We start from the raw sequence: 26,084 nt of genomic DNA on the forward strand, positions 1-26,084 counted from the left end.
GTGTGTAAATAAAACTCTAAAAAGAATGCTCTCATCATTTTTCCAAAATATCTCAAAACAACTTCTGAAAGAAACAGAATATATTAGAGGTGCCTGCTGGAATTTCAGAAGCAGGCAAAAATTCAGCCTAAGATCTAGGAGTTACTGTGCATGCAATATGACATATATAGACACCGCCTTGAAGGGCAAGAAGATGATAAGCAGCATACAGAGTGAAGTAAAGAATAAATTTTTATGGCTTCAGGTTATCATCATCATCATGATTAATTAGTTCTCCAGTGCTAAGTCCTGTAAGACCAAATACACGAACAATAGGAAGCTCAACACCTTAATTCAGGAATTTCTAGGAACACCAATGACCCAAATAACTTGCAGCTTTCCTCAAACTTACAGTCACATTGAAAGCTTTTCAGTAACAACTTGTGGCAGTTGCCTTAAATATTCTCATTATGTCAAAAAGGCTATCAGAACATCAACTCAACAAACTAGGACACTATGAAGGTCTAAAAGCACTATGATAAAATAAGTGTAACTACGGTTATTTCTCAAAGAGTTCTGATATGGGCGTGAACAAGAAAAAGGTTGGGGTAGGAACAGGGGGACAAATGAGGGGGATAATACATAGGGCAATGTGGAAAACCACACAGACAACCAATATCACTGATTAAGTTACATGACAAAAGGGTCTTGGGCAGAACGTCAACTGACTCCAAACAAGTCTTATATCACAATCTGGAAAAAATAAAATTAGGCACTCCTAAAAAAACAAAGGAAAACATGAGATGCCCACAACTTGTGGCAAGGAAGAAAAACAAGTTTCTGGTTAAAGCCCAAGAGTCACTTACCTGTAGAACCATTTATTTTATATCATTGCTTCATATACTGAAGAACTTTGAGATTAAAATATTTTCTTCAATGACTATAGTACTTAAAATATTCACTATACTCCCCTTTAAATATCTTAAAAATCTGTATTAGTGGCTTTTACTGCCAGAAACTGTCAGGCGTCATAGATGTAATTACTCATTTATAGTAAGATTTTAATGCTTTAATCTCCTAAATTAATGTAAATCTCAGCTGCACACCTGTGTTTGCATATTCTCTTTGATGGGCTCTGTCACCTTAAATGTCAGCATTTACTTCTCTTGAGTGCTGCTTAAGGATTTCCTGTGCTACCTACGTGACTGACTTTGCACACAGACTATTTAATGTGCCTTGAGAGCTGAAAATTACATGCCACACATAAAAAGCTTCTGTATTTATCTGGATGATGACAGCACTGTCCCTTGAAAACCTTTTTTCCTTCCTTTTTTTTAAAGTACATAAAATACAGAATAGTCTGAAAACATTCTGAAATACCTTCAGAAGCATTCTATGATTCTCCTGTTACTGTGATAGAAGACTATTCAACATATCAAGGGAAAAAACTCTTAAAGTATAGATTAAGGATTCAAAATAAGCAAGCTTTAGAAAGAGGGAACCAATTAGTAAGTATTTCTTGTTCATGGAAAAAAAAAAAAAAAAAAAAAGAAACAATTATACAGCAGAATCTTCTTCTTGTATTGAATGCCCCATATTAAACTGTCAAGAAAGTCAATGTAGCCTGACACTCACTGCACTACGCAGAATGCTTTAACCAAAAGGAAAAAAGAAAATATTGTCACTACTGTTCCAAACTCTGGCCAAAAAGCAAAAGTTGAAGCAAGCTATCGTCGGAGATGTTGAACACATCCTGTCAGAAACTGAGACCACTGAGTTTTTCAAACTGAGAATTAACAATAGCAAAATTTCTAATAATCCTCATCAGTCTCTATTCTTGGGCACAACCTCACCCCTTGCCACCAGGAACCTGACAACCTCTACTTATCCAACCTAACATATCCATGCTTAAACAAAGGAGAAGACCACTGCCATTTATGTAATTTTTTTCTCTCCTACTATTTACAACTAACTGGAAGAGTATCAGTTGTCAGAAGCTCTAGCAGGGTCCCAATCTCAAGAGCAGGCTACAGACATCTACATCAGAGTTTAAAATAAAAGTATAAATAATTAAAAATGACATAAGTGGCAACAAGGGAAACCAGTACATTCATGAAGCTCTTATTTCACATTATGGTACAGTTACAATTAACAGCTCATCACCACACACACAAGAAAAAAAAGACAAAAAAAAAAAAAAAAGAGCAAGAATAAAGTCTATCATTCCTGCTCCCCCAAATTTTATTCTTGCTATCCTTCTACCCTCTTCCTTTCTTGACATTTATTCAATACCACATGTTCTACCTCTTGTCTATGTTGGCATAAATTGGTAGGATAATATAAACACTAGTATTTCAGAGTACCAAACCAATGTTCCAGAAGGCTGAGTAGCACCAGTCCAGGCATCTCCCATATTTGCTAGAAAACAGATTGGCCAAAGCTATTTCCTACAGGTGATTAAAATGGAATCTGTCAGTAGTTCAAAGAAGTGCCTCAAGTATAAACTCAAAGCAAACTTTTATTTTTTCAGAAATTCCAGGTTCCAGAAGCTTCTCACAGAAATACTAAAGATGGACTAACCTAATCCAGTGACAGTTTTGTAAAAACATTTAAACGAAGAATTTACCTAAGCTTCAAATTTCCGTAATTTATACTAGAGAAGTTTATTTTTACAAACATTGTAAAATTTTTTAATTATCATACTCTTATACATGTTCAAACACATATTCATTATACTGAAGTCATCATCTTTAATCTGAATACTTTGAACAGTTCATAGTCCTCCTTTTACAAGCAAAGGGCATCTTTATAATCAGGTAAAACTCCCCAGAGCAAGTATTTACTTGTTTTAAGAAGCCCTTTCCCATGTATTTTTCTCCATCAGCAATATAAATGTCAGTCACAGGACATAAAGAAATCCTATTATAAAAATTAAAACATTAATTTTCATTAAATTTCATTTCTACTTTTAGTTTCAGAAAGCTCTTGCTCTTTGATTCAAATTCTCTTTAATCATGAAATCAGAACTACTATAATTTCAAACTCTCCACAGCTGACTATCATATAAAAAAATTCAAAAAGTCTGATATTTTTTCTTCTAGTTATTAACAACTTCATTCTTTCCAAAAAGTTGCTAAATACGAACTTTAGCACTAAAGTCTTCAAAGAAGGTCTTAACAGCTGCATAAGTACTATCCCTGAGTGGGACTGAAAACTTCTTGATTCTATAAAGCAATAATTCTCAATCTATAATTCACAAAATCTCAGGAATTAGTCTGAAAAACCCCAGCAAAAAAAATTATATGAATACACATCTCACTCTCTCATGCATGTGAGCAAACATGAAAAGGAAAGGAGTTATTGAACTCGATGTCAAGTTCACTTTGTTGGTGCTGTAAATGAAGATAACTGTGACAGAACTGTAAAAAATGATCCATTTATTCCTCCTCCCCACAAAAAAATGATGACCAGTTATTTTAATAAATACTGAGAATTGCTTCTTACAGTGGTTCTTAGAATTGTTAACTGGAGACATAACTACGCCAGAGTACACCGAGGTCTGAATTTAAGCAGCTCTGGCCTATCTCAGATTACAATCCTGAAATGCAGAACCATTATCTACAAAATGCAAGGCGCCTGTCTTCTCTTTAAAGAAATTTAATTAACTCTCTTAGGATATCTGAAGCAATTAAAATCCCATAGTAGACTTTCTATCCCTTTACCAACATAGAAACTGAAGGGTAGTATCAGAACTTAACTCCTTGACCTGACGGTCCTGAAGACCATTCTAACAGGTGGAACACGGAGTCTGATTTCCATCTTGTTTTATGCACAATAAGGCATAAAAACATTGTAACCTCTAACAGAGAAGTATGAAGAGGATAGTTCATCTCCATTTCTTCTTTAAAGCCTTTTACAAATACAACACTGAGAAAAAGAATACTGCTTTTACAGTGGCCTTACTTTTTAGTGGCCCCTACACAGCACCACAGAGTTTAGACCTGTTTCAGATACGTATGGAATTCCTTAATAATATTTAAATGTTTTAACATATGATAGTGCAAGGAAGGATTGGTTTTGCTTAAATTCGCACCAGGATTGGAAGAGGGGAAAAAAGTAGAAGCAGGGAAGCAGATATTCAATGAAATGATACTTTGTTGCCTCAACAGGCGTAAGAAAGTAATACCTTAATCATTTTGACATATTGAAGGCACGTTCAGTAGCACAGAACTAAGCCATACAGCTATTTCCAGCAACCTGCAAACATGAATTTATTCTCACAAACCTGAATACTGAATCTGTGACAGGGCAATACAAGGCTGGGGAATAAGCAATGGAAATACAGCTCCACAAACACACCATTTGCTGAAAGGTCTTTTGAACCAAATAATGACATTTTTAATAATCTCTCAAAGCCCCAGGAAAGCCCATGTGTTACTGTTTAGCTAGACAAATTCATTTTCAACACTGCACAAGTCATCTTTCATCATCAACATGCACTGGTCCCAGATCTTTCAATCCAGCAACAAATAATGCATGTCAGTCACATATTTTAGAACTTTTATATTCTTCTAATTAATCAGTATTTTAAGAGAAAGGTGTTTTGAGGTTCTTTTTGGTAGAGCTATAACTGTACATTAATTTTATTTATTTTAAGTTTATTCTAAGAGCTATAGGCAAAGCTGGAGCTTGCTAACAAAATAGTTCATAGCTGCAATGCAAAATTTTATTGAAACCATTAATGCAGAAACTGCAATAGACATTTTCCTTTAATCCACTCAGACAAATGAAGCGGTTTGTAACAGCAGGAACTCTTGTAATATCCCTAAAGCAACTCAGAAACAACAGCTGTTTGTCTGCACAGATTTGGTATTTTCAACGTTTTTCATAAGTTGGTAAAGAACTAGAATGAGTTTAAATCAAAAGGGAAAAAAAGCTTTGAATCTAAGTTCTAATGAGAAAGCAGCAACTGTGGAATAAGAGCATTTACAGAATTCTGAATACAACTTATATTCTGAATTCTTCATAGCATGTACTTAATGGGCCAAAATCAAACGGTTTATTAAATGAAGAGTATAATTTACATGTATGTGCGTGTATAAAGTCTATGTAACAATAAAACTGCTATTTAATTACAGATAATTTATTATAAAATTATATATAAATCCTTCAACACAGTAGGCAATTTTTAACTGCTGTACCTAATACTCGTTTTGGTGGCTTTTTTAAACTAAATCAGAGTCTTGGTTACACATGTATAGCTCAAATAACTCACATAATATACACAAACAAGTGAAATCAAAATTATTTTTAGCATGCACAAGCATTCAACCATGTGCCAAAAATATACTTGCGAAGTAGAAGCCTAATATTTTTAGCCCACAGTGACAATTACACAGTAAATTACATTCTTGAGTAATCCATACAGGATTTTCATAATTTGATTATTAAATTTTAATTATGTACTCAACAGCTACCTCAAGTATTCCTTGAGTGCATGTCTTTTTAATTTTCACATAGTTTTCCAGATGTCAGTGTTCATGAAATGGTAAGATGTACAAAGTTTCCAGGTGTCCTGGGTTTAAGTTGTGGGGATTTTTTGGTGGCAGGGGAGGGGACTAAAGGGTGGCCCCCTGTGAGAAGCTTCTCAAAGCTCCACCAGCTCCAAGTCAGCCTCACCTCTGCATCAAAACTAAGCCAATCAGCTGCGCCTCTGTGATAACGTATTTAAGAAGGGACAGGGTGAGGAGGAGTTGCTGCAGCTGTGTGAATACCAAGGCCAGTGGAGGAATAGAGGAAGAAAGGAGGGGGGAGGTGTGCCGGAGCAGAGACCCCCCCTGTATCCTGTAGTGAGACAGCAGGGCAGCCCCCCCCGCCACCCATGGAGGTCTATGGTGGAACAGACACTGATTTATGGCCTGTGAGGTGTTTTGCATGTCTACACCCAAAGAAGGCTGGGATCTTATGGGAAGAAGCAGCCCCCACTGTTGTAATTCAGCGCTGGGAGGATTGCAGCATGTGGGGGTGTCCCATGCTGGAGCAGCTCAGGAAGGGCTGCAGTTGGAGATAGTTGGTGTCCCACGCTGGAGCAGTGTAAGGAAATGCTGCGGCCCGTGGGAGAGACTCACGTCGGAGAAAGTCTGTGGAGGACTGTCTCCTGTGAGAGCTGGAGCAGGGGGAAAAAGTTCCAGAAGCTCCCCCCACCGAAGATGGAAGAAGCGGCAGCACTGACTGCACCCCCCATTCCCTGCCCCTGTGCCACTGGGGGAGGAGGTAGAGATATCGGGAGCAGAGCTGAGCCCGGGAAGAAGGGAGGGGTGGGGGGAAGGTGTTCTCAAGATTTGGCAATGCTTCTCACTGTCCTACTCTGTTAAGTGTTGTTAGAGTCTGTAATAAATCTATGCTCGTTTTTCCTTCCCCTAACAAGTCTGCCTTCTGCCCGTGACCATAATGGATGATTTGCCCCTCCCTATCCTATCTTGAATCCCAAGGCTGGCTTATTTTCCCCTTCTCAGCGCTGGGAGTGAAAGGGGGGAGTGTGCAGTTGTGTGGTGCTCAGTTGCCCACTGAACTCAAACCATGAGATCAGGTCACTGTGGTTTGCTCTGGTTACTTTAGCAAGTAGCCAACATCTTAAAAGTAGCTAGCAGATTGCAAAGGTTCATGAGCAAAGTTTATTCATAAAGAGGTATGTTGACCAAAACTATTTTCCAGATGAAATTATTAATCTGATGAGAATGGACTACATACACGTGTCAGGTTAGAATCAAACACAGCCACTGGTTTCTTATCACTGAAACCTTTAAGATGAATTATCGCACAATTCATCACTTAAACGTAAAAGAAAGCAAGGTAATTTTGACTTGAGTATTATTTGTCCTGATGGACAGATGAAACATACAAATGCCATATCTGAAGAACACAGACTAGATCTAACCCATCCAGTTTCTTGATTTAAAAATACCTATTGGCTTTCATAAACACTGTTAATTTACCTTTGTAATTACACATTTTTTCAGTTAACTATTGGGTGACTGAATCAGACTGAGCTTCTCTTGTTGCAGCACAAAATTACATCATTTAATCCTCATTTCTGTGGCATGCACACTATTCTCCAAGTTCAGAAGTTCTGTGTGGTTGTTTTCTTAAAGCCATAACTGCACTTTTTATTTTTTAAACAGAACTACTAAAACTATCTTAATAAGAATATAAAAAAAAAAAAAAAAAACAAACAACAGGCACATGCAACATAACAAATACAGGAAGTAACATACTTACAGCTTCGAATGATAAATTGACATGTTCTAGGAATTTCTGTCTTAAAACGTCAGTTAGTTCATTGAAGCGATACCGCAAGAGATCCATTTCTTGTTGAAGAAACCAACGCCTGAGATCCTCACTGCAAAGAGATAGTAAAAAAAAAAAACCAACATAGTATGTTTTCTGATTATGCATTCTCTTTCTTTACAAACTAGATGTCAAACCCAGAGAACACAGTATTAAATGTAACGCTGACTTTGGCATGGGACTCACAAACTGAGAAGCTTGGAAGAGAAAGCAGGAAACCTTCAGGAAGGAGCAGTCAATCAGAAAAGACTTGTGAAGAGACAAACCAAAGAAGCATGAGTGCTGATGTTTTGGAAGAACAGAGGTAGTCGATCTCAACACTAAAAACTGCTCTGTAGATATCAAAGCTGTTAGTCTCTTAAATGGTACTCACCATTTGCTACTTGTTTTAGGTAACAGTAACCAAGCACAGATAAGATTCTCCTTCTGTATTTAAACGACAGGTTTTTTTCCTCAACATGGCATAACATTTCTTCATTGTACAATTAACATCACAATTAATCTGATGAGGCAAAAACCTTAGGAGGCCTACTTCTTTTAAATATCACTTTTGAGGTATCTCCAGCTGAAGGAACATGCACACTACTTAAATACTATAACAGTAGTGCTCTATATTAGGCAACAAATAGCCTGGAAGCAAGCAAAAGGAAAATATATGACAATGAACTTGGGTGAGGAACACAAATGGAACATCTAACACTTGAAAAAAGAGCAAATGGGGTTTAGCAACTGCAAGTAAGCAAGTAGGAGAATAAACAAGAACACAGGGAAAGGAGTCAGTAGACAAAATAAAAGAAAAACAACACTGAAGCCAGTCTCTAAGTACTCATATTACTCTTTACATCTGAGCACTCAGATTCCAGGCATCAGCACATTACTCAAAGCTATAGCAAGTAGGTACCAGAATATTAGTAACAAAAGCCACCCTGTGTGTACAAGCACAGACTGCAGATGATGCTGTACCTTGTTATTACAGGGCATTCTTTTAAACTGTCCTCCGAGAGCACTGTGGGCTACTGCCATGACAATTCACAGAGCACAGAAATACTGCACTCTTACATGTTCTCCCTACAACATTTAAGCATCTCTTCCCATAGGGAACCACTGAACTACAACAGAGTTGTTTGTATTTTTGTGGACAAATCCTCTGCTTGAAATATAGCTTGGAGAAAAGTAATTATTATTCAAATTATAATTCCAGATGGAAAGGCTCTGTTAAGGTGCTTTGCAAAGTATAACCCTGTGGACAGTTTCAGTGCTTGGGATGTATCAATAATCTGTGTAACTTAAAATGAAAGTTAATGACTTTCTGACTGATCTTCTGCAGTTCTACTGTGATCACCTTGGACAGTAACAAAATCCTAGGATGTGACAATTTTACTCTGTTCCTAATTAATCAGCTTTATACTGCATTTGTTTTCCTAAGGAAAAAAAAAAAAATCAAGCATATAAAGTAACTTTGGAGGCCAGCCACTCTCTTCTTCTTTGCATTCAGGAGAGTAGACCAAAGGCTGCAATCCCACCTACTTGCTTAAGTTATCAAAACAAGAAAGTAGTACTGTTATCTCTAATACAATACACACAACTATGTGGATTCTTCCTACAGTTGACAAAAAGCTAAAGAACTGGCTTACTGTATATGTCCAGCACGTACTTCAAAACTAATTTTCCTAGGAACATCATCATTAGGGCACTATTTACATTAATTTTTTTTCCGTATGTCTTTGGAAAATTTTACATCATTTCTAAACCCAAATCCCATTTTATACTCATTATTAACACTATTTAAAAATTGTACACTCTCATTCCAGACAGTTATTAGTAATAATACTTATTATCAAAACCACAAGCTTAACTGAAAAGCAATGTCACTGTCATTAGATAACTAAGCAAGCTGCTGCTGAAGATGAGATAGTTGCAGGTAACTGAAACACAGACATTAGGAATGTCTCCTCTTCTTTTGCCACTTAACTTTTTTGCATGATGAATACTCAACCATTTAAATCAGATCAGTAGATTCCTGACTAGAAAAATAATATGAAAAAACAGGCTCTTTCATATCAGAGAACAGCACTCGGGGGGAGGGATCCTCTTCAGCCCCCAAGGAGTGGTAGGAAAGATTGCCATATTTGCTATGAAACACTGAAGTACTTCAGAAAGACATTAAAATGCTCCTAAATCTGGAACCTAAGACTAGTAGCTCACATTCCACAATGAGAGTTCAGTTACCAACAACTTAATGTCAACTTGTAAAAGACCTGGGCATGGGCCAGAGCTCTATTTTACTAAGCTACCAACACCAGATTACTCAGAGTTTAAGTTTCACAAAGCAGACAGCAAGGGGACACAGTTACAGAAAGCATACAAAAGTAAATGCTAGTCAATGTAAGAGGTAGCAATTTTAGCACACAAGTCTAATTTATCGTACAGAAAAAAAAAAATGGCAGGAGTAAAGTCTTTGCTAAGTTTGATAAAGAACTTATGCCTTTGTTATGCAACCTGGCGGTGGGGGAGGGGAAAAAAAAAAAAAAAGGCACAAAAGTATGTTTGAAAGTTTCCTGAATAAATGAGAGGGTTTTGCTGTCAGAGCAGAGGCATGTTAAGTAAGAAAAGTGAAGACTATGCTCCTGCAACTTTCAAGATTCTTCATAGCTAATCTGATAAAGTGAAGAGAGTTGCAACAGACAAGCAGAAATGCATGCTCATGGTCAACATGCAAGTAAAATTCCCTTTAGAGATGTGCTTACCATGAAAGTGAATGAAACAAGGTTATTCTGTTTCCTGATCTTGACAGACACAAGTGACATTACAATAGGTGTGAAATAAGGGTATGGATGAGACTGTTCATTCAAGACTGTACATGCCATATCTTAGCAACATTGTATGGGAATAAGTCTGGAACTTCAAAAGTCTGGAACTTTAAAGTCTGGAACATCAAAAGGCAGAAAGCAAACCAAACCAATCCAATTTATAATTGAGGACTGATGCACACTAGAAAAAAAAGTTGATGTAAACTCATACCCCTGGGTGGCACTGTTGGCCAACTGGAAACAAAAAGGCAGCGCCGCAGGAAAACAAGCTTGTAAACACAACTGCCACAAGGAACTGAATTGAAGCTAGTTTGCTGTTATGTCTATGTAAAGCACACTTTTTCAAACACTCCTACCTTAATAGTAGTTAATTAAACCTAATGAGTTGTGCCAAGATTATTTTTTCTGACCTAATATGATAAAAACTTAGAGAACAGTACACTTTATTTGCCTCCTAATTCTGCCTTTTGGGGAACGTGCCAGTTTTAGAGCACAGAAATATCTCATCCCTGAAATAGCTGCCTCTCAGGAGAGAGTGAAGAATGATGGATACTGGGTCACCTCACAGTGCTTAAGATGTTACCTTCCATTTTATGAGTAAGCACTAAGTCCACCTTTCCAAAGAAACAAAAAAAGCTAGTTTAGTGTAAGCTGATTATCAAGCGGCATTATTGAAACACTGCATCAAACTATTAGTATATAAACAGGAACACAAAAATACACTTGCAAGTAGTTTAAAGAATGCCCTGGAGCTCTACCCAAGGCCCCTCCTCCCTAAAATGGGGTCTTTCCCCCCAGACTACAAAACTAGGTTCTTTCCTGCTGATTCTTTGGCCCAAAAGAGCTTGTATTCCTTTCTGCACAATTTTTAAGATACTTCCCTGAAACATAGGGTTTGAACCATGCCTCCCATTTATTTTCCAAGCAAGCACTGCAGTCAAATAACCTCTCATACAAAAGTCAAGGATCTCCTTTTAAAAAGGTGGCTTGCAGAGAAAAAGCAAGTAGTCCAACTATCTGCATCTATCATTAATTCCAGGAGATGCCAGAGCCATTATAGAGATGCAGGGCAGGGGGGAAAGGTATCACATCAGTGACAAGAGCAAATGTTTAGCCAAGTCCCTGCTTGGTTATTTCTGACCAAGGCAGCCTTTCACTCAGCATGCTAGATGCTGTCATTCACATATGCCTGCCTGCCTTCTCAGCACCGTGGACAAAGATTAGTGAATTCCACTCCTGAACGAAATACCTAATCTTCAGGCTTTTGTTACATGGCTTGTATTGCCTCTGTGAATCTGGCACAAACACATTTTTCCTGAAGCCACAGACTAACCAAAAACAGATTCCTCTTCAGTTCCAGATCAGATTCTTGCCACCAGACACGTCTACCTTCCAGAACAGCTGAACTTTCTTCAAATGTGTCACTACCAGCACCCTCAAAGTGTCTCATCTCCCACAGAAAAACAATGGTCCCGTCTAAATAACAACTAAATGATGGAAGTTTTACTAGAGGATAATGGAAACCAAACTGACTATGCAAAATGCCACTGGCTGCATAATAAGAAACACTAAGTTTTCAGGGGCTTTTTAGTCCCAGGCTACTTAAGTATACCTTTTAAGGGTTTTTGGTAGAAACTTAAAATATAGATAAAGCAAGATATTTCTTGTAAAAATTAGCAAGAGCAGTATGACTAAGAGAGTTTATAAAAAAAATATATGTAACAAACATAAGCACTGGAAAGAAACCAATACTACATTTGTTATTCATAAATAATTATTTGTAAATAATACATGTAGAATAGAGGTGGGTAGAAGGAATTTCAGTTGTAATTCTGTTATTCAACTTGCTCCCTTCTTTCAGCATTCTAAACTATACTGGAGTCCCTGGAGTGAAGGCTGTTATTGATCTCCATATCCACAACCTGTTCCTCATTGTACATGCATCACAGATTTAGCTGGCTCATCGATCACATACATCAACAAACTGTCCTCTGGACAGCCCTGATGCCTTTTGAAAGGGCAACATGATGGGGTGTGAATAATCCAGAAGATTTCAGGGTGTTTAAAGTCACCCAGGTCATGGTGAGGTTTCCTCCATCTGGAGGCTTCTGAGGCCTCTGCTACTTCCTATTCTGATCAGATGGTCTGTAGCAGGAGTCTACCATGTTGTTAGCCACCTTGGTCTCTTCTCCAACACTTGCCCAAGAACTCTCAACTGGATGAAGACCAAGGAAAAGCCCCACCCATTCCAGCTCTGTATCTTGGCACAATGCCTCCTAATCACCTTCCTGGTCTGTTTTTACTTATGAATCTGTATTCATCCATAGCAGCACTTCAGTCATGGCAGCTATTACAGTATCATAATATGTATACTACCACACTCCTGTAATTTAAACAAACTGTATTTCAACCTAAAGTGCAGTTGAATTAACAATTCAAGACAGTACACACTTCATATTTGACAGTTTTAATTCTAAAAAAGGACTGCAATGGCAAGGAATCAGGAGTCCACGCTGATGCCTAACAGAGCTGCTAAAGACATTGCTAAACACTGACAACCTCTATAATTTCATCTGAAAACTACAGCTGAAGCAAAAGGAACGCACTTAAGAGGACCAGCTTTGTGCTTAAGATTTCACATGACAAAAAAACTGCAGTGCAACCATCAACAGCAATGAATTTGGAAGAAAAGCAGAGTCATTGGAGGAAGCCTCTATGATATCTTTAGCTTGCCAGAAACAAGGCTCTCACTTTACAGCAGTTATTTTAAATTATCAATCATTGCAAATGCCTAACAAACACTTAATATCAGTGTGCTTTAATCTCAAAAAAGATGTCAAAAGAAAGACTCAAATCAACATTCTGTGCATGAAGCCCAAAAGTTTATACTACTTTTTTTTTTTTTTTAAGCATTACAAAATCTGGATGTTAATTTTGATCCCAAGTATGCCTTTTCATCACAATTTAAATCAGGTTCCTAGCTTGAGCTACCTGTCTATTTAGCAGCCATGCAACTCCAAAATATCAGTAATGTCTATAATAAAGCAATGTAGTAACTGTATATATACAAAATTAATAATGAGGAAAGCATAATCCAAAAAGTACTTACGACTGACAATAAGCAAGACGTAGTATGAAATGAGAGATATGGTCTTTTCTTCTGGCCTCATAATCATCCTCAGCCAAAGCCTACAGAACATATTATTATTATTATTTCAGAGAAGTAATCTCTCCTGGATTAAAAATCCACAATTACTTTATCATTGCTGTTAAACAGTGTATTAATACTCATGTTTAAGACAATAAATACAAGACTATTAAGGAATGGGATTGCCCTAGAGAAATATATACTCCCAAAGAAAAACTACATCTATGACAAAATGACAGAATTTAAGTTTTAGGAATAGTATTTCATCACCTCTACTTTTATTCAGAATTCTTGAATGGTATAAATAAAAGAAAGCGCAAAAGTGCACGAGAGTTCCCTTTTTTGACTTTTACTTACTCTGTAGGGAAACTTAAGTTTCCGGAGCTCAGACTCCAGCTTAGTTCTGTACAAATCACTACTTCTTACATAGCTCACACCAAGGTTTTCAACTACTTTGAGCACTAGGGAAAAAAAAGAAAACGTCCATGTTAGAAACAACATATTGAAAAGAAATCTAACTGTATCCTATCTTGGGAAATGCATAAAGTGGGGTAAGGCCACTGGAATTGCTTTTAGTGGTATGGGGAGCAAAGGGGTAAGAAATACAGATGATAAGATATGGCCCACAAGCCCTTAAAGGCGCTCACCCAACTCCGGGATCCATACAGTCAATATGGGAGACAGCTCACTGATGGATCAGCCTCAGAACATCAGTTCCAAGGTGAAACCTTTGATTCAGTGGTTTTCAGGAGCTCAGGGGAACCCTTGCTCCCAGACACAACGATCTGAATCGCTGCACTAAGAGACATCAAATATGTCACAACACCTAGAAAGCAAAACGTTCTCATAAAAACCATCAGTGTAAAGCAAAACTATACAGCCCGGACGGCTGTACGCCAAGCTCTCATCGTGAACCGTCACAGCTGTCTGAAATATCTAAAGAAACATGATTTGCCTTAAGGGGGGTTCGTTTCAGCACGAGCAGGCAGCCGCTTCGTTAATAACAGGCCGAGAGAGGATCTAAGCCCGCCAAAAATACATACAGCCATGACAGGAAGAATCAAAAGCTTCGGGGGAGGAGGGAGAGTGAGAGGGGTGTCGTGGGCCGCTACTCACGCCTCAGGCGGTCGACGGCAAAGCTCTCAAACTCCACCAGAGAGATGTTTTCCGTGGGGGGCTCCAGGTAGAACTGCAGGCTGTGAGGGTACAGCTCCCGCCGGTCCCCAGCCAGGCGCGCCTGCCTCTGCCTCGCTCGGCTGCTGGAGAACTGCATCTCCCCCCTCCGGAGCTGCCGCCGTGACCAACCCCCTCGTCCCCACAGCAGCGGTCCCCACGCAGAAACAACCCCCCCAGCAACCTGCCGCCGCGGCCCCGCTTCCCGCGCACAGCCAGCCCCGCCCACTTCCGCCCCGCCCCGCCCACCCGGGCGGTGCCCCCCTGCGCGGCGATTGGCTGGCGACCGCGAAGCGGCGCAGGAGACGGTGCCCACAAGCGGCATGGCGGATCCTGCTACATGCTGCCGGCTCTGCGGTGGCCGCTCTAGCGCCGGAGGGAGCTCTATGGTGCCTGGCCCACGTACCCAGATACCTAAAGTGGTTGAACGGGCTTTTTTCTCTGGATTTTCCGACAGCGTGTGATACGCTGCAAGGAATTTTCTGCCAGTTTATGGTTTTCACGATTGAAGATCTTTAAAAGTACCTGCTACCGAATGAAATAAATCCAATTTTTTTTTTCTTTTTTTTTTTTTTCCCCCTCCAGCCTTTGAATTCCTGAGAGCCTCCCGCGTGGTTGCGGGTGTCTGCGTGGCGGTGGCTTCCAGCGCCTGCCTGCCCGCTGGCTTTCTCCACGTTGACAGGAGCGAGCGTCAGCGTGGTGCAGCGGCTCCCGGGGACCAGGCCGCAGCCAGCGTCAGGAACCCGCAGGGCTGCCCCGGAGGGTCTGCCCGAGGTGTCCTCCCGCAGCGCCCACCGCCTGTCCTCCAGGCTTTCATCAGTCATCTACTGTTGTCCCCTGTTACATCATCAGAGTCTTACGTGACCGTAGGATCGCACTATCGCCTCAGTTTCGCGATGACATTAAGCTGGTTTGAAAGCGAAGTGTTCAGCACAGGGTTCAACCACTGAGGAACTCCCTTTTAATTGCATGATCCTGATACCTGCAAACTAAGATTATTAGAAAATAGATATTTGTGGAATAGAATTATTAAGATCAATTTAAGGTGTTTTAACCATTTAACAATTGTACTGCAGAACAAATACTGATCTTTTGAGGAATAGTTGGAATAACTGTAAGATAAGGCACTCATAAATAATCTTACTGAAGACAGTTTGGCCTTGTAGTGGCAGGTGCAAAGAAACATAAAGCTGCAAATTAGCAACAAAACCAGACCAGGCCAGCCTTGAAGGACAAGATGTACATGACCACAGGACTGAGTTTGTGCAGAAGTAGGGGTCAACTGGCGAACACAGTGAAGAAGACTACAAGCCTTCATCTGAAGACCCCCAACGACCACCCGAAGACTCCAACTGACATGCACAAGAGACATTAACATATGCTAAATGAGTTCCTGGAAAAGTTATGAATATGATAAAAATGCAATGAATATGTATGATTAAGGCAGTGTAAATGCTTGTTGATTTCATTCTCACGCATTAGGAAGAGCTATCCCCTGTGTGTCCAGCACTGTAGCAAAGAGTGCCTGTTTTCTAAAACTCCAGAATTGAGTCTTAGAGAGTGAGTTAATTACCACTTTCTGATAATAATCCCATAAACTCTGCGCTGTTCTACAGTTGTATAATTTTGTCATTTTTCCAAGATAACTGAAGGATTTGCCATTTTTGCCACTGGGTTGACCATTTTGCTGCAACTGAAGTTATGTCTGTGTTCCTGCCTCAAAATGCCACTTATTTGCTAGCTTTCCCAACCAGAAACATAGGTTAATGATCTTGACACAAATTCAGAGTGTAAGGGGTTTGGAAAATCAGAGCTGACATACAGTTTATCCCCACAAAGTGAGGAAAATCAATAGCTTAGGCTAGCAAGTTCTTAAGAGCAATGAAGCAGTCATGGACCAGGACACATGCTAATCTCATGTTCTTGGGCAACAGCTAAGACATTGCTGAGAAATCTGATTGCAGCTTTAACAAATACTGCCACTGGAAGCCAGCCTAAAACTTCAGCCTGCCTCTGTGCTAGTGGATCAAATATGCTGCTGAGTTCAACTGATGTGGAATAACCCACTCCAGTTACCCTTCAAAACAAGGTGGCCACATCCATATTGCCTATGGAGAATACCCCTGTGCTCATGCTAATTCTCAGACTGCGAAGTGTGCTCTTTGATCTGGGCCAAACCTCTACCAACGGACCGTTTGAACAGTTTAACAAGATAGAAAATCAAGTTTCACTCTCCAGGGCTGCTCTGTAGTTTTCCAGGAAAAAACATATTGTCAATATCTTTATATATAAAAATATATATTTAACCCAAAGCAACTTTATATCTTTATATATATATAAAGCAACTTTAACCCAAAGCAACTTTCTCTGAATAGCTAGTGCTCGTAACTGTACAGTTTCTTCCCTTCTCCACCTGGCTGCTACATGAGTTGCTCAGTAGGAGTGGGTGCACCAAAATCCACCCAGTAGTTGCAAGAAGGCAGAGACCTTGCCTTTTTCTGACCAGTGTGTTAATATCCAAGAGATTGTACTGAGATTGTCAGTGTACCGTCCAAGGCAGGTCAAGGAGAAATAAAAGAGCTTGTACGTTCGCTTTGAGTGCTGTACCCGGCCTGGACCGGAGGGGGAGAAGTGCAACAGTGCTGAGGAGCACTCTGCAGAAACCAGCAATGTTTTCCATTTTCATTTCATTTCAATTAATATTGAGGGTTTGGCACGTAAGTAGTACCACACTTTTAGAAACTAATGTGTGCAGTTTGCTGTCCATCACCATGTCTTCTGTTGAGCCATGTCCTGCTGACTTTTTACAGATCAAGAGTTATGTCTACAGCTGCCTTTCTTGTTTGTTTATTTCACTATGAGTTTCTTTTCCTCTAATGCTGAGTAATGATCCCTGAATTGTCTGGAATTAGGTGAAGACCTAACCTCTTTGTTTTTTTTATTTCAATTAACCATCAACACTAACATTATTGGAAAAGGTCATGTGATTACTTCAGCAGAAGTTAAGAAGCAAAATTAACATCTATATTACTAGACTCAAATAAATCTTACAATGCAAAATCTTATGAGGCATTTGTCAGCCCTTTTACACAAAAATCCTTTACTTGGGAAAAGAGACAAAGATGTGAAAAGATACCATCTTAGTGGAAAACACCCCAGACCACAATTCAAACAATGTCATAACCCAAACTTTCTTATTGACGTATTTATTGAAACCTATAGACAGTCTCAATAGTATTTTCTTTACTTTTTTCCATGTATATTTTCATCAATTCCACAGGAACATTGCCAGTAGGGGCTGATTTTTTAAGTATTTTTTTTAACAGAATAATTGATGTTGCAACAACCCACCTCACAAATGTTTTACAACAACATCCATATGGCCATCTGTCAAACTGTCCCCATCATCCCATCCAAGTACAGTCCAATCTATCACATCCCAACCTGCTCTGCTACCTAATTAAAAAAAAAAAAAAAAAAAACAACCAAATTCCTTATTTGCATTAAATGTGTATCACTGCACAGTTTCTACTCCCACTTTTGTTATATTAACTAGCAGAGTGCCCAACGCTAATCTGTTGGAGCCCAGTTCTTCTCTACTTGCATGATTACCACTGCTAACAGGAGGGTAAACATGGCGATGCCAATATCCAGTCTCTCTTTCAAGCTACCTCGTTCATCCATCATGTCTGGGATGTTTGGATCTCTAATCAGGGTGATTATATTAATTTGTGATAATCAGGGATTATCACAAAATGTCCCTTCTCTGCTTCCAGCTCCCTTTCACCTCTTACTGTTAATTTACCCACAGTCTTATTTAATGTGTGTATCACCAGCCTGGTTGAATTCTTGTGTAACTCAGTCTTTATATATTGCCTTCATTACTTGATTTCTGGATGTTTTCACATCTTAAAATAGTGTTCTTGATTTTTCTTTTTAACTTTTGTTTATTCAAAATACTTATTTACAGATTTTTTCCATTGTTTAACTCAATTCCTTTACTGATGGCTTTTTCAGAAGTCTTGACAGGTTTATACTTTCCTTGTAACTTATTTGTGTCACTGCTAGCCCAACTTCTCTTTGTATGTCTGTTTTGCAGTTCTCTGCTCCATGCTTTTTATTACTTCTTCAAATATTTGCCATCCAGGTTATAGTGAGATTTTTTTTTTTTTGACCATGATGCAGAGGTACCTCTGTACATACTAAAAATAGCAGGGTATATGTTCTGAGCTGTCCTTTAAATTCCTGCAGGCTCCAAAGTGAGTAAAGTGTGAATCATGCAGTGAAGATAGGTTCGGGGGGCTATTTTAGTCGGAATATGCTCTCAGTCTCTCAGTGTTAATTTATGTAAGTGGGGACTGACGGTGGTCACAACCCTTGTGACACTCTAAATCTCTCTGGCTCCACTTGTACAGGGCTTTCAGATCCTGGATTTATTCCCCAAGTGCCCTATCCAAGACTCAAGTACACAGACAGAGGAAATCTAGATACATTTTCACAATCTTAGATTCATCCTGACAGGTAGATCTATCATCCACCTCTGCCTCCCACTGCATGCATCTTCTTCAGTATGTTTAGGCTGCTGTAGTGAATATGGTCACTGCATTCTTGTTCTGTTATGTATCATATTTTCAGTAAAGTCTTAATATTATTTTTCAGGCTACATATAAAGGAAGAATCTGCCCTGTCCCTGTGCTAGGCTTCTCCAAAAGGATGACACTCCTGTATTTCATTATAAGATATTCCATGTGCTTTAAATAATTTTGCCTGCCATGCTGGGGTTTGAGAGGGCGGGGAGGTGGGGGTTAACCTGATTCGGGTTTTTTTTCTCTTGTTAATCTTCCTCTGATAACTTTTGAGCATTTGATCAATATTAAAGAGAAGGGTTGAAGCATCAAAGATAAGAAGTACTCACACATTTGAGAAATTCGAGCCTGAGTAAAGGAAAGAGAGAGTGATTCAGATTTCTACCATGGGAAAGAAAAGCAGAGCTCAGCCTCTTTTGTGTGTGGAGCAGCAGCCACCAGCCAGTTAACACAAACATCCTGGCCGGTCAGCGTAAGTACAGCTTGAGCTCTCTCCAAACAAACAGACAGTGGAAGGTTTTGAACTATCAAGCATTAGGACTAAGAAAGTAGAATCCATTTGTAGACTTAATATATTCTGCTGCACAAGGATCTCCTCCTTCTTTTTCCTAGTATGTGTATCTTTACCATATTTAAATTGTGAGCTTCTGAAACATGCAAAGAAGTTTTTCAGTCTGTCTATCTGTATAGATACTGATGTTTTCTTTTCTTGGAAATTATTACCAGTAAAATAATTTAGAAGAAGAATATGCTTTTGTTACATATAACTTTTAAGATTTGCTGCATTTCTAATACTCTCTAGATATTAATTGAATTTCTACCTGTATAGCAGTAAAGAATAGGATCCTTTCTTATCAAGTAATCTGTAGGTAATTGAAAGATTTCTTTAACCCCAAAAGTATGTCTATCCCATATAAAAACTAAGCATATCTATGTATCTAGGATTTTTATCTTTTTTTTTTAATCATGTAAGGCATTAATTGTCAGGATTCAGAATAATGCAAAAAAGTTTAAACTGTTTTTTGTGAGGAGAATATCTTATTGTCTGAAAATTTTAAAATATTATTGTATCTCCATTAAAAGAAACCCGCTGCAGGTTAAAGATTTTCTTCAGCCTTTCTGGTGTTTATCTAGGGCTATTGAATAATACAGACTTGGCCAGGCAGATTTCCCATTTTAAGCCTATGACTTGATCATGAAAAAATGTCCTGCTCAGTACTGACACGCACTGGGTTTTCAAATACCCAGTCGCTGTGTAAAACAGTCTGCAAAATTCCAACCTAAGTGTAAGTGGCCAGCTGCCTCCCAATTGCTAATAAATCTCTGTCCTGGACTTACTCAGAGCACTTCCACCGTTACAAGTGAAAACCCCCAAAATAAACATCAGGGTAGGATCCAGTCTGCCTAATCTAGCCACTAAACGTGCACCTATTTAAGCTCTTCCTTTAAAGGGAATAGTTTCCCGTGGAATACTTGGAAAGAGGTAGGTATCCTGCTGGCCTCTGAAAGGACATCCAGCCTGCCTAAATTTAGGTGCCTGGGTAGCTGATATATTTTCCGTTTGTTTGTGGGGTTTTTTTGTTTGTTTGTTTTGTTTTCTGGGTTTGGATTTTGTGGTGTTATTCAAATGTAAGTGATACAAAGGAGTAGAACCTTAAGTATTTTTGCAAGTTAGGGGAAAAGAGTCTCCCTTGTATATAATACTAGGTCCTGTTTCCCATTATGAATTGATACCAGCATAAGGAGTTAGAGGTAACTCCTACATTCCTTATGCAAGCAAAATTCCAAATTAATTGGAAGTTGCCTGAGCAAAACATAAGAGATGAAGATGATTAACACACTAGCTAATACTTGAGCTGCCTTCCTACTAGAAACTAAATATAGTAATTTGGTTTAGTTCTTAGTATTTTGTCTTTATATTACTTTTGTCTTGTTCTAGCATTTCCTTTGGCTGAGACTTTGTGGAAGTTAAGCTAAAGAAGCAACACTGACCAGTTTATCAAAAAGTAATGGTGAAAACTTCAAATAAGGGCTCCTCTCCCCATGAAGTCTTGTCTAAAACTTCATTTGTTTCACGGGAAGCAGAATGTAGTCTTAGAATGTAAAGCGTCAACCCCCTCCTCCAGCACTGTGGACATCAGTTCCTACTGTAGTGCTCCTTAAAATTCAGGGCTTGCTGATGAAACTGTTATTTGCTTTCAGACTACAGAACTAGAGTAACTCTTGGCACTAGAAAACAGGTAGAAATCTGTAAACAGATAGAAATCTGGTACACACATTATTGTTTTGAAAACTACATGATACCTTTGCGTAGCAAATTTCAGAAGCTGAAACTCATCTTAATAACATTTAAATAACTATTAAAATTTCATATAATACAGCCACACTACATAGAAGAGATTACTATGTTTATACATCCAATTAGGAAACCAAGTTTATCAGTTGCACAGTTCTTAACATATTGCTTTAAAAAACATAGGGCTACTAGATATATTGAAGACCTAACAGCAAGGGTGGCTCACAATGAACCTAAATGAATCCAGCAGATATACCTGTCATATTTGAGGTGGTATTGATGCATTGCCAAAAAAAAAAAAAAAAAAAAAAAAAAAAAAGCGCAACATTTTTTTTTCTAGTTTATAGTGTCCCAAATGCTTTCAACAGTGACTGTGTTCTCTTTATACATACTCAGTTTTTATGGATCCATTACTTATGTGGGTATTACACACTTCAGTGCTTGCAGTTTTGCCTCCTCAGTGAACTGTATACAGTTAAATACGGGTACAAATGATGGCAGATAGGTAATTATGTATTGAATCTTGAGTACATGTGGAGGTGTTGAGTGCCTCACCAATTTATGATGAATATGATGATCTCTTCAATAGCTTAACACTCCGTGCTAGTGGGAGAAAGTTCTTCCGAGGTCCTCTAGACCAGACTTTAGGCAAAAGTAGAACAAAGGAAAGATCTGTCAATCAGGTACACAGGTTACAATGGCAGTCACCATGGCTACAAATCATTGTTGGCATTTCTCCTTGCTCTTCTTGCTGTTCTCTTGGACCCTGAATACTCTCCCCATTCTTCCCTCTCTCGATTAGATAGTACAAAGTGCACATACTCATCCACCTTCACCTTTCAAGGAAAGCTACCAAGTAATGAGCACCTATAGGCAGATTCTAGAGGGCAGGGAAATAAAACAAGTGTAGTTTAGCTGCAGCAAAATGGTCATTTATGCAGCAAAAATACTGAATTTTCCACTTCAGAGAGCCAGCCAAGTCTTGTTTTAGAATAGCAGAGAATTAACATATGTTAGAGCTGCTGTAGTTTACCATCACTTACTATTTCAGAGATCTTTTCAACAATTCTAAAGACTGGAAATCTCAAGTCAACGCAGGACATTTTTTTCTACAAAGTCCACAGCTGAGGGGTCACATAGCACAAAGAGGTCTCAGGATGGTTTAGTTTGTGTGCTTTAGTTTGAACTGTTTGTTCTATTCTAACCAATTTGTTTGGTATTTTATTGATTAAGAAAAGTTTCTGTCTTTTCTTTATTCCCTGTACTGTTCTCTATTGAATGCAATACTGACTCTTGAGGACAAATTTCCATGGCCAAAGGATCACCTAAAATTAAGGTCAACAATTATCTTCCTCAGAAATAAAGCATCTTTCTAACAAGGTAAAAGATAACAAGGACCTGGGAAGGCAGTTTTCCATGCTTTCACTTAAAGTGCAAGAATTTCTTTGCCTGCCTTTATCTATCATAAATACAAATTGTTAAATAAATAGCAATGCTTTTAAAAATAAAACAATAACACACAGCAACAAAGCACTAAATTTCACATACAGTTCTCCCTCTGGTAAGAGTATGAGAGAAAGAATCAACCACGTGGGACAAATTCATAATATTGCATGTACCCCTAGAAGTTGTCCACACAGTAGAGAGATGAGGCTAGTACAAAAACTTACATAGGACAAAACCCTGTATGGTGTACAGATAGGTATGATATAATATATTTGTAAGTAGAAAAAACTAAATATACCAGAAGAGCAGTAAAATAAAAACTACATTTGATTTTGATTTAAAAGTCCAATTAGTTGAAGATTTAACAGAATGAGAAGGACAAGAAGATAATTGGATCAGATAATTGGAAATGTGCTCTTCTGTGACAATAACTCACACTTAGGGTTTAGAAGTCCACTCTATTGTCTCTCAGGGACCTCTTGCACAGGGGTGAACAGAGAATTTCCTACAAGATGCAGTTTTACAGCAGTGACAGAGCTGCCAGTATCCCTTTGGTGGCAAGTGGTGAGCAGGCAGCTCTGTGTTACACCTCCTCATCCAACACCAACCATCTCATTGCCTTGCAGGAGGGAGCAGGTGATACTCTCAGGGAACAGAACCATGATCATTAATTTATTTACAGGCCTGGGAGCATCTTGGGTTCACTTTGTATGCCCATGGCAGCCTGCAAATTCTACACAGGGCACTGAGAAAGCCAAAGGTGTAGGAGGGGAGTACACAACAGGCAAGCCTCATAAAGGAACAGTCTGAGGTGTCCTCAGAAATGTGCTGGTTAGGCTGCCATCCCTACCTCCTCAGTCTCTTCGTCTGCCATCCCAGGTTGCGTCTCAGTCCACACTGACAGTTTCTGGACTCCAGGATCTCATGATGCTCATTTTCCCCATCTCCCCACTATTTCCTTCCCCAGTTCTGTCTCCTTCATAGGCAGCACTTCTGTTACTGATCCCCCATCTGGACATCCCTCACGTGTAGGCAGCAATAATTCAGTAGTTGGAATAACAGTAGTAACTCCATCCCCAACCAGCCTGGTGTCCTGGATAATGCTACCATAGTTCACTTCTTTCCCTCACTCACACCCCCATAGCCAGCCCTATTTCTTCCCACACTTCACCGGCATGAGACTTACTAACCTGCTTATTTTGCATCTCCAGGCACTCCCTGTTAAGCAGTTGTAGCTGAAGCAATCTGGACGTTGTTCTTTATTCTGGCTCTATCTCAGCCTCGCCATCCAAGGAGTTCAGACTGCCTGGGAAAGAGGAGAAGAGCTCCCACCTCCCAGCCCTCTGCCCCTCCAAATGTAGGGAAAGACCAAGTAGGCAACAGCATCACAGCTTCACCTTCCAGGTGCAGTCTCCTGATTACTGAAATTCAAAGGAATGAATCAGATAAAGGGCGTTTCTGAAAATTCAGTGATGTGATGTATAAAAAGAAGAGGGGGGAGGTAATGACATTTTAGGTAATTACAGATACTTTTGCTCTTACAGATTATTGGCTTTGGAGGCAAAAGACTAGCATAACTTCCCATTTCATTTATCCATCTTCATAGTGTTTTACTCTATGTTTTGTATTGAGCATTTTCCTCAGAGCCTGGTATAAAAATATTTGCATTCACTTTGCCATGGTTAAACCCCAGCCAGCAGCTCGGCCCCACACAGCCACTTGCTCACTCCCTCACCAGTGGAGTAGGGGAGAGAATCAGAAATGTAAAAGTGAGAAAACTGGTGGGTTGTGATAAAGACAGTTTAATAGGTAAAGCAAGAGCCATGTGCACAAGCAAAGCAAAACAAGGAATTTATTCACTGCTTCCCATGGGCAGGCAGGTGCTCAGCCGTCTCCAGGACAGCCGGGCTTCATCATGTGTAGCCATTACTTGACAAAACTCTGTAACTCCAAACATGTCCCCTCCTTCCTTCTTCCCCCAGATGTATATGCTGAGCAGGACACCACATGGTGTGGGATATCCCTTTGGTCAGTTGGGGTCAGATGTCCTGGATGTGTCCCCTCCCAACTCCTTGTGCACCCCCAGCCCACTCACTGGTGGGGTGAGAAGCAGAAAAGGCCTTGGCTCTGTGTAAGCACTGCTCAGCAGTAACTAAAACATCCCTGTGTAATCAACACTCTTTTCAGCACAAATCCAAAACATAGCCCCATACTAGCTGCTATGAAGGAAATGAACTCTATCTCAGGCAAACCCAGCACACACATACAAGATTCCTGTCTCCCTCAGTAAGCTAAAGTTGGACTCATTCGGTTTTTTTAAGATTGCTATGACAGACTCTTCAAAGTTCAAGTGTACTAGCCTGAATATAGATGAGTTTTCAGTAGCAGCCAAAGTAAATGTCAGAAACTCATTCTTCCTGACATTTCTGAACTTCAAAAAGACTGAAAAACATGCCTGTTGAGATTTTGCAAAACCAACCAAATTTTAAAATCAGTTTGGTTTTGCTGTTGGGAGTCTCTACTAGCTGGTTTGTCAGCCACGTTTTTACTTTGGGGTATTCTTTCCCATGCTGCAGAAGACTAAGAAGTCAGTTGGCTAGAATCTTCGGATAACTGTAAAAACTCCTTAAAAAATGAAATATATCTGGAAACTCAACAGTGCAATTCCTATATTGATTTTGTGATCGACAGGTCATTTTCCATCAGTGATAATTGTCTGTTTTAACTTGTGGTCTCCTGATTATGGGTTGAGTGTAAGGTACTTGCTAGTGGCCTTCAGAAAGAGACTGGTCACACAATTAGAAAAAAAAACAGAATATGCTCTATGATTTACTTTTTCTGCTTTGTTTTTTACATACATACAACAGGCCATAAAATTTAATCCACTATATGGAACTTTACAACTAAAATTGGTCTAAGATTCCTGGTTTAAGAAAGAGTGGATCTTAGGATCTTTCAGTTAAATTCAAATCCATATTTGCTGGAGTAAACTTGAAGTAAAAGGGAGATCTGGTTGTACCAGAACTTAGTAAAGCCCACACTCTGTGGTCACAAGAATGTGGAACATATTATGTATCTGAAATTTGCAGCAAGACATTGCAAACGGTCCTTCAGATCAATAACTATTTATTCACATACAACAGCAAGACTGGGGCTGGTAGAGACCACTGTTTATTTTCTTCTATTTACCAAAATGCAGGGGGTTTGTCCCTATAGTTTGACCATAACGTCTTACAAAGTCAAATTTAGTTGTCTTGTTACTTTTAACTAAGAGTAGCTTTGGCTTTTCTTAAGTATAA

General features: G+C 39.1%; 1 protein-coding gene across 3 annotated transcripts in view; it reads right to left on the reverse strand.

Moving 5' to 3' along the window:
• The window catches only part of PRIM2 (DNA primase subunit 2), a 127,104-nt gene extending 102,933 nt beyond the window's left edge, over positions 1-24,171 (reverse strand). The window contains exons 1-5 of one of the 3 annotated variants that reach the window (XM_033009867.2): positions 23,976-24,171; positions 14,401-15,446; positions 13,642-13,745; positions 13,246-13,325; positions 7,258-7,378 (exon numbers count right to left, since the gene is read on the reverse strand). In XM_033009867.2, the coding sequence (XP_032865758.2) occupies positions 7,258-7,378; positions 13,246-13,325; positions 13,642-13,745; positions 14,401-14,782 (687 nt within the window). In that variant the 5' untranslated portion in view covers positions 14,783-15,446; positions 23,976-24,171. Of the gene's footprint in view, positions 1-7,257; positions 7,379-13,245; positions 13,326-13,641; positions 13,746-14,400; positions 15,447-17,808; positions 17,860-23,975 lie in introns of those variants that run through there. The other 2 variants (XM_033009865.2, XM_033009866.2) reach the window with 2 other exon arrangements.
• Positions 24,172-26,084: the final 1,913 nt, after the last annotated feature.

Source organism: Tyto alba, unplaced genomic scaffold, assembly GCF_018691265.1.
Source record: "Tyto alba isolate M040663 unplaced genomic scaffold, T.alba_DEE_v4.0 Super-Scaffold_40, whole genome shotgun sequence".
NCBI classification, from domain to species: Eukaryota; Metazoa; Chordata; class Aves; order Strigiformes; family Tytonidae; genus Tyto; species Tyto alba.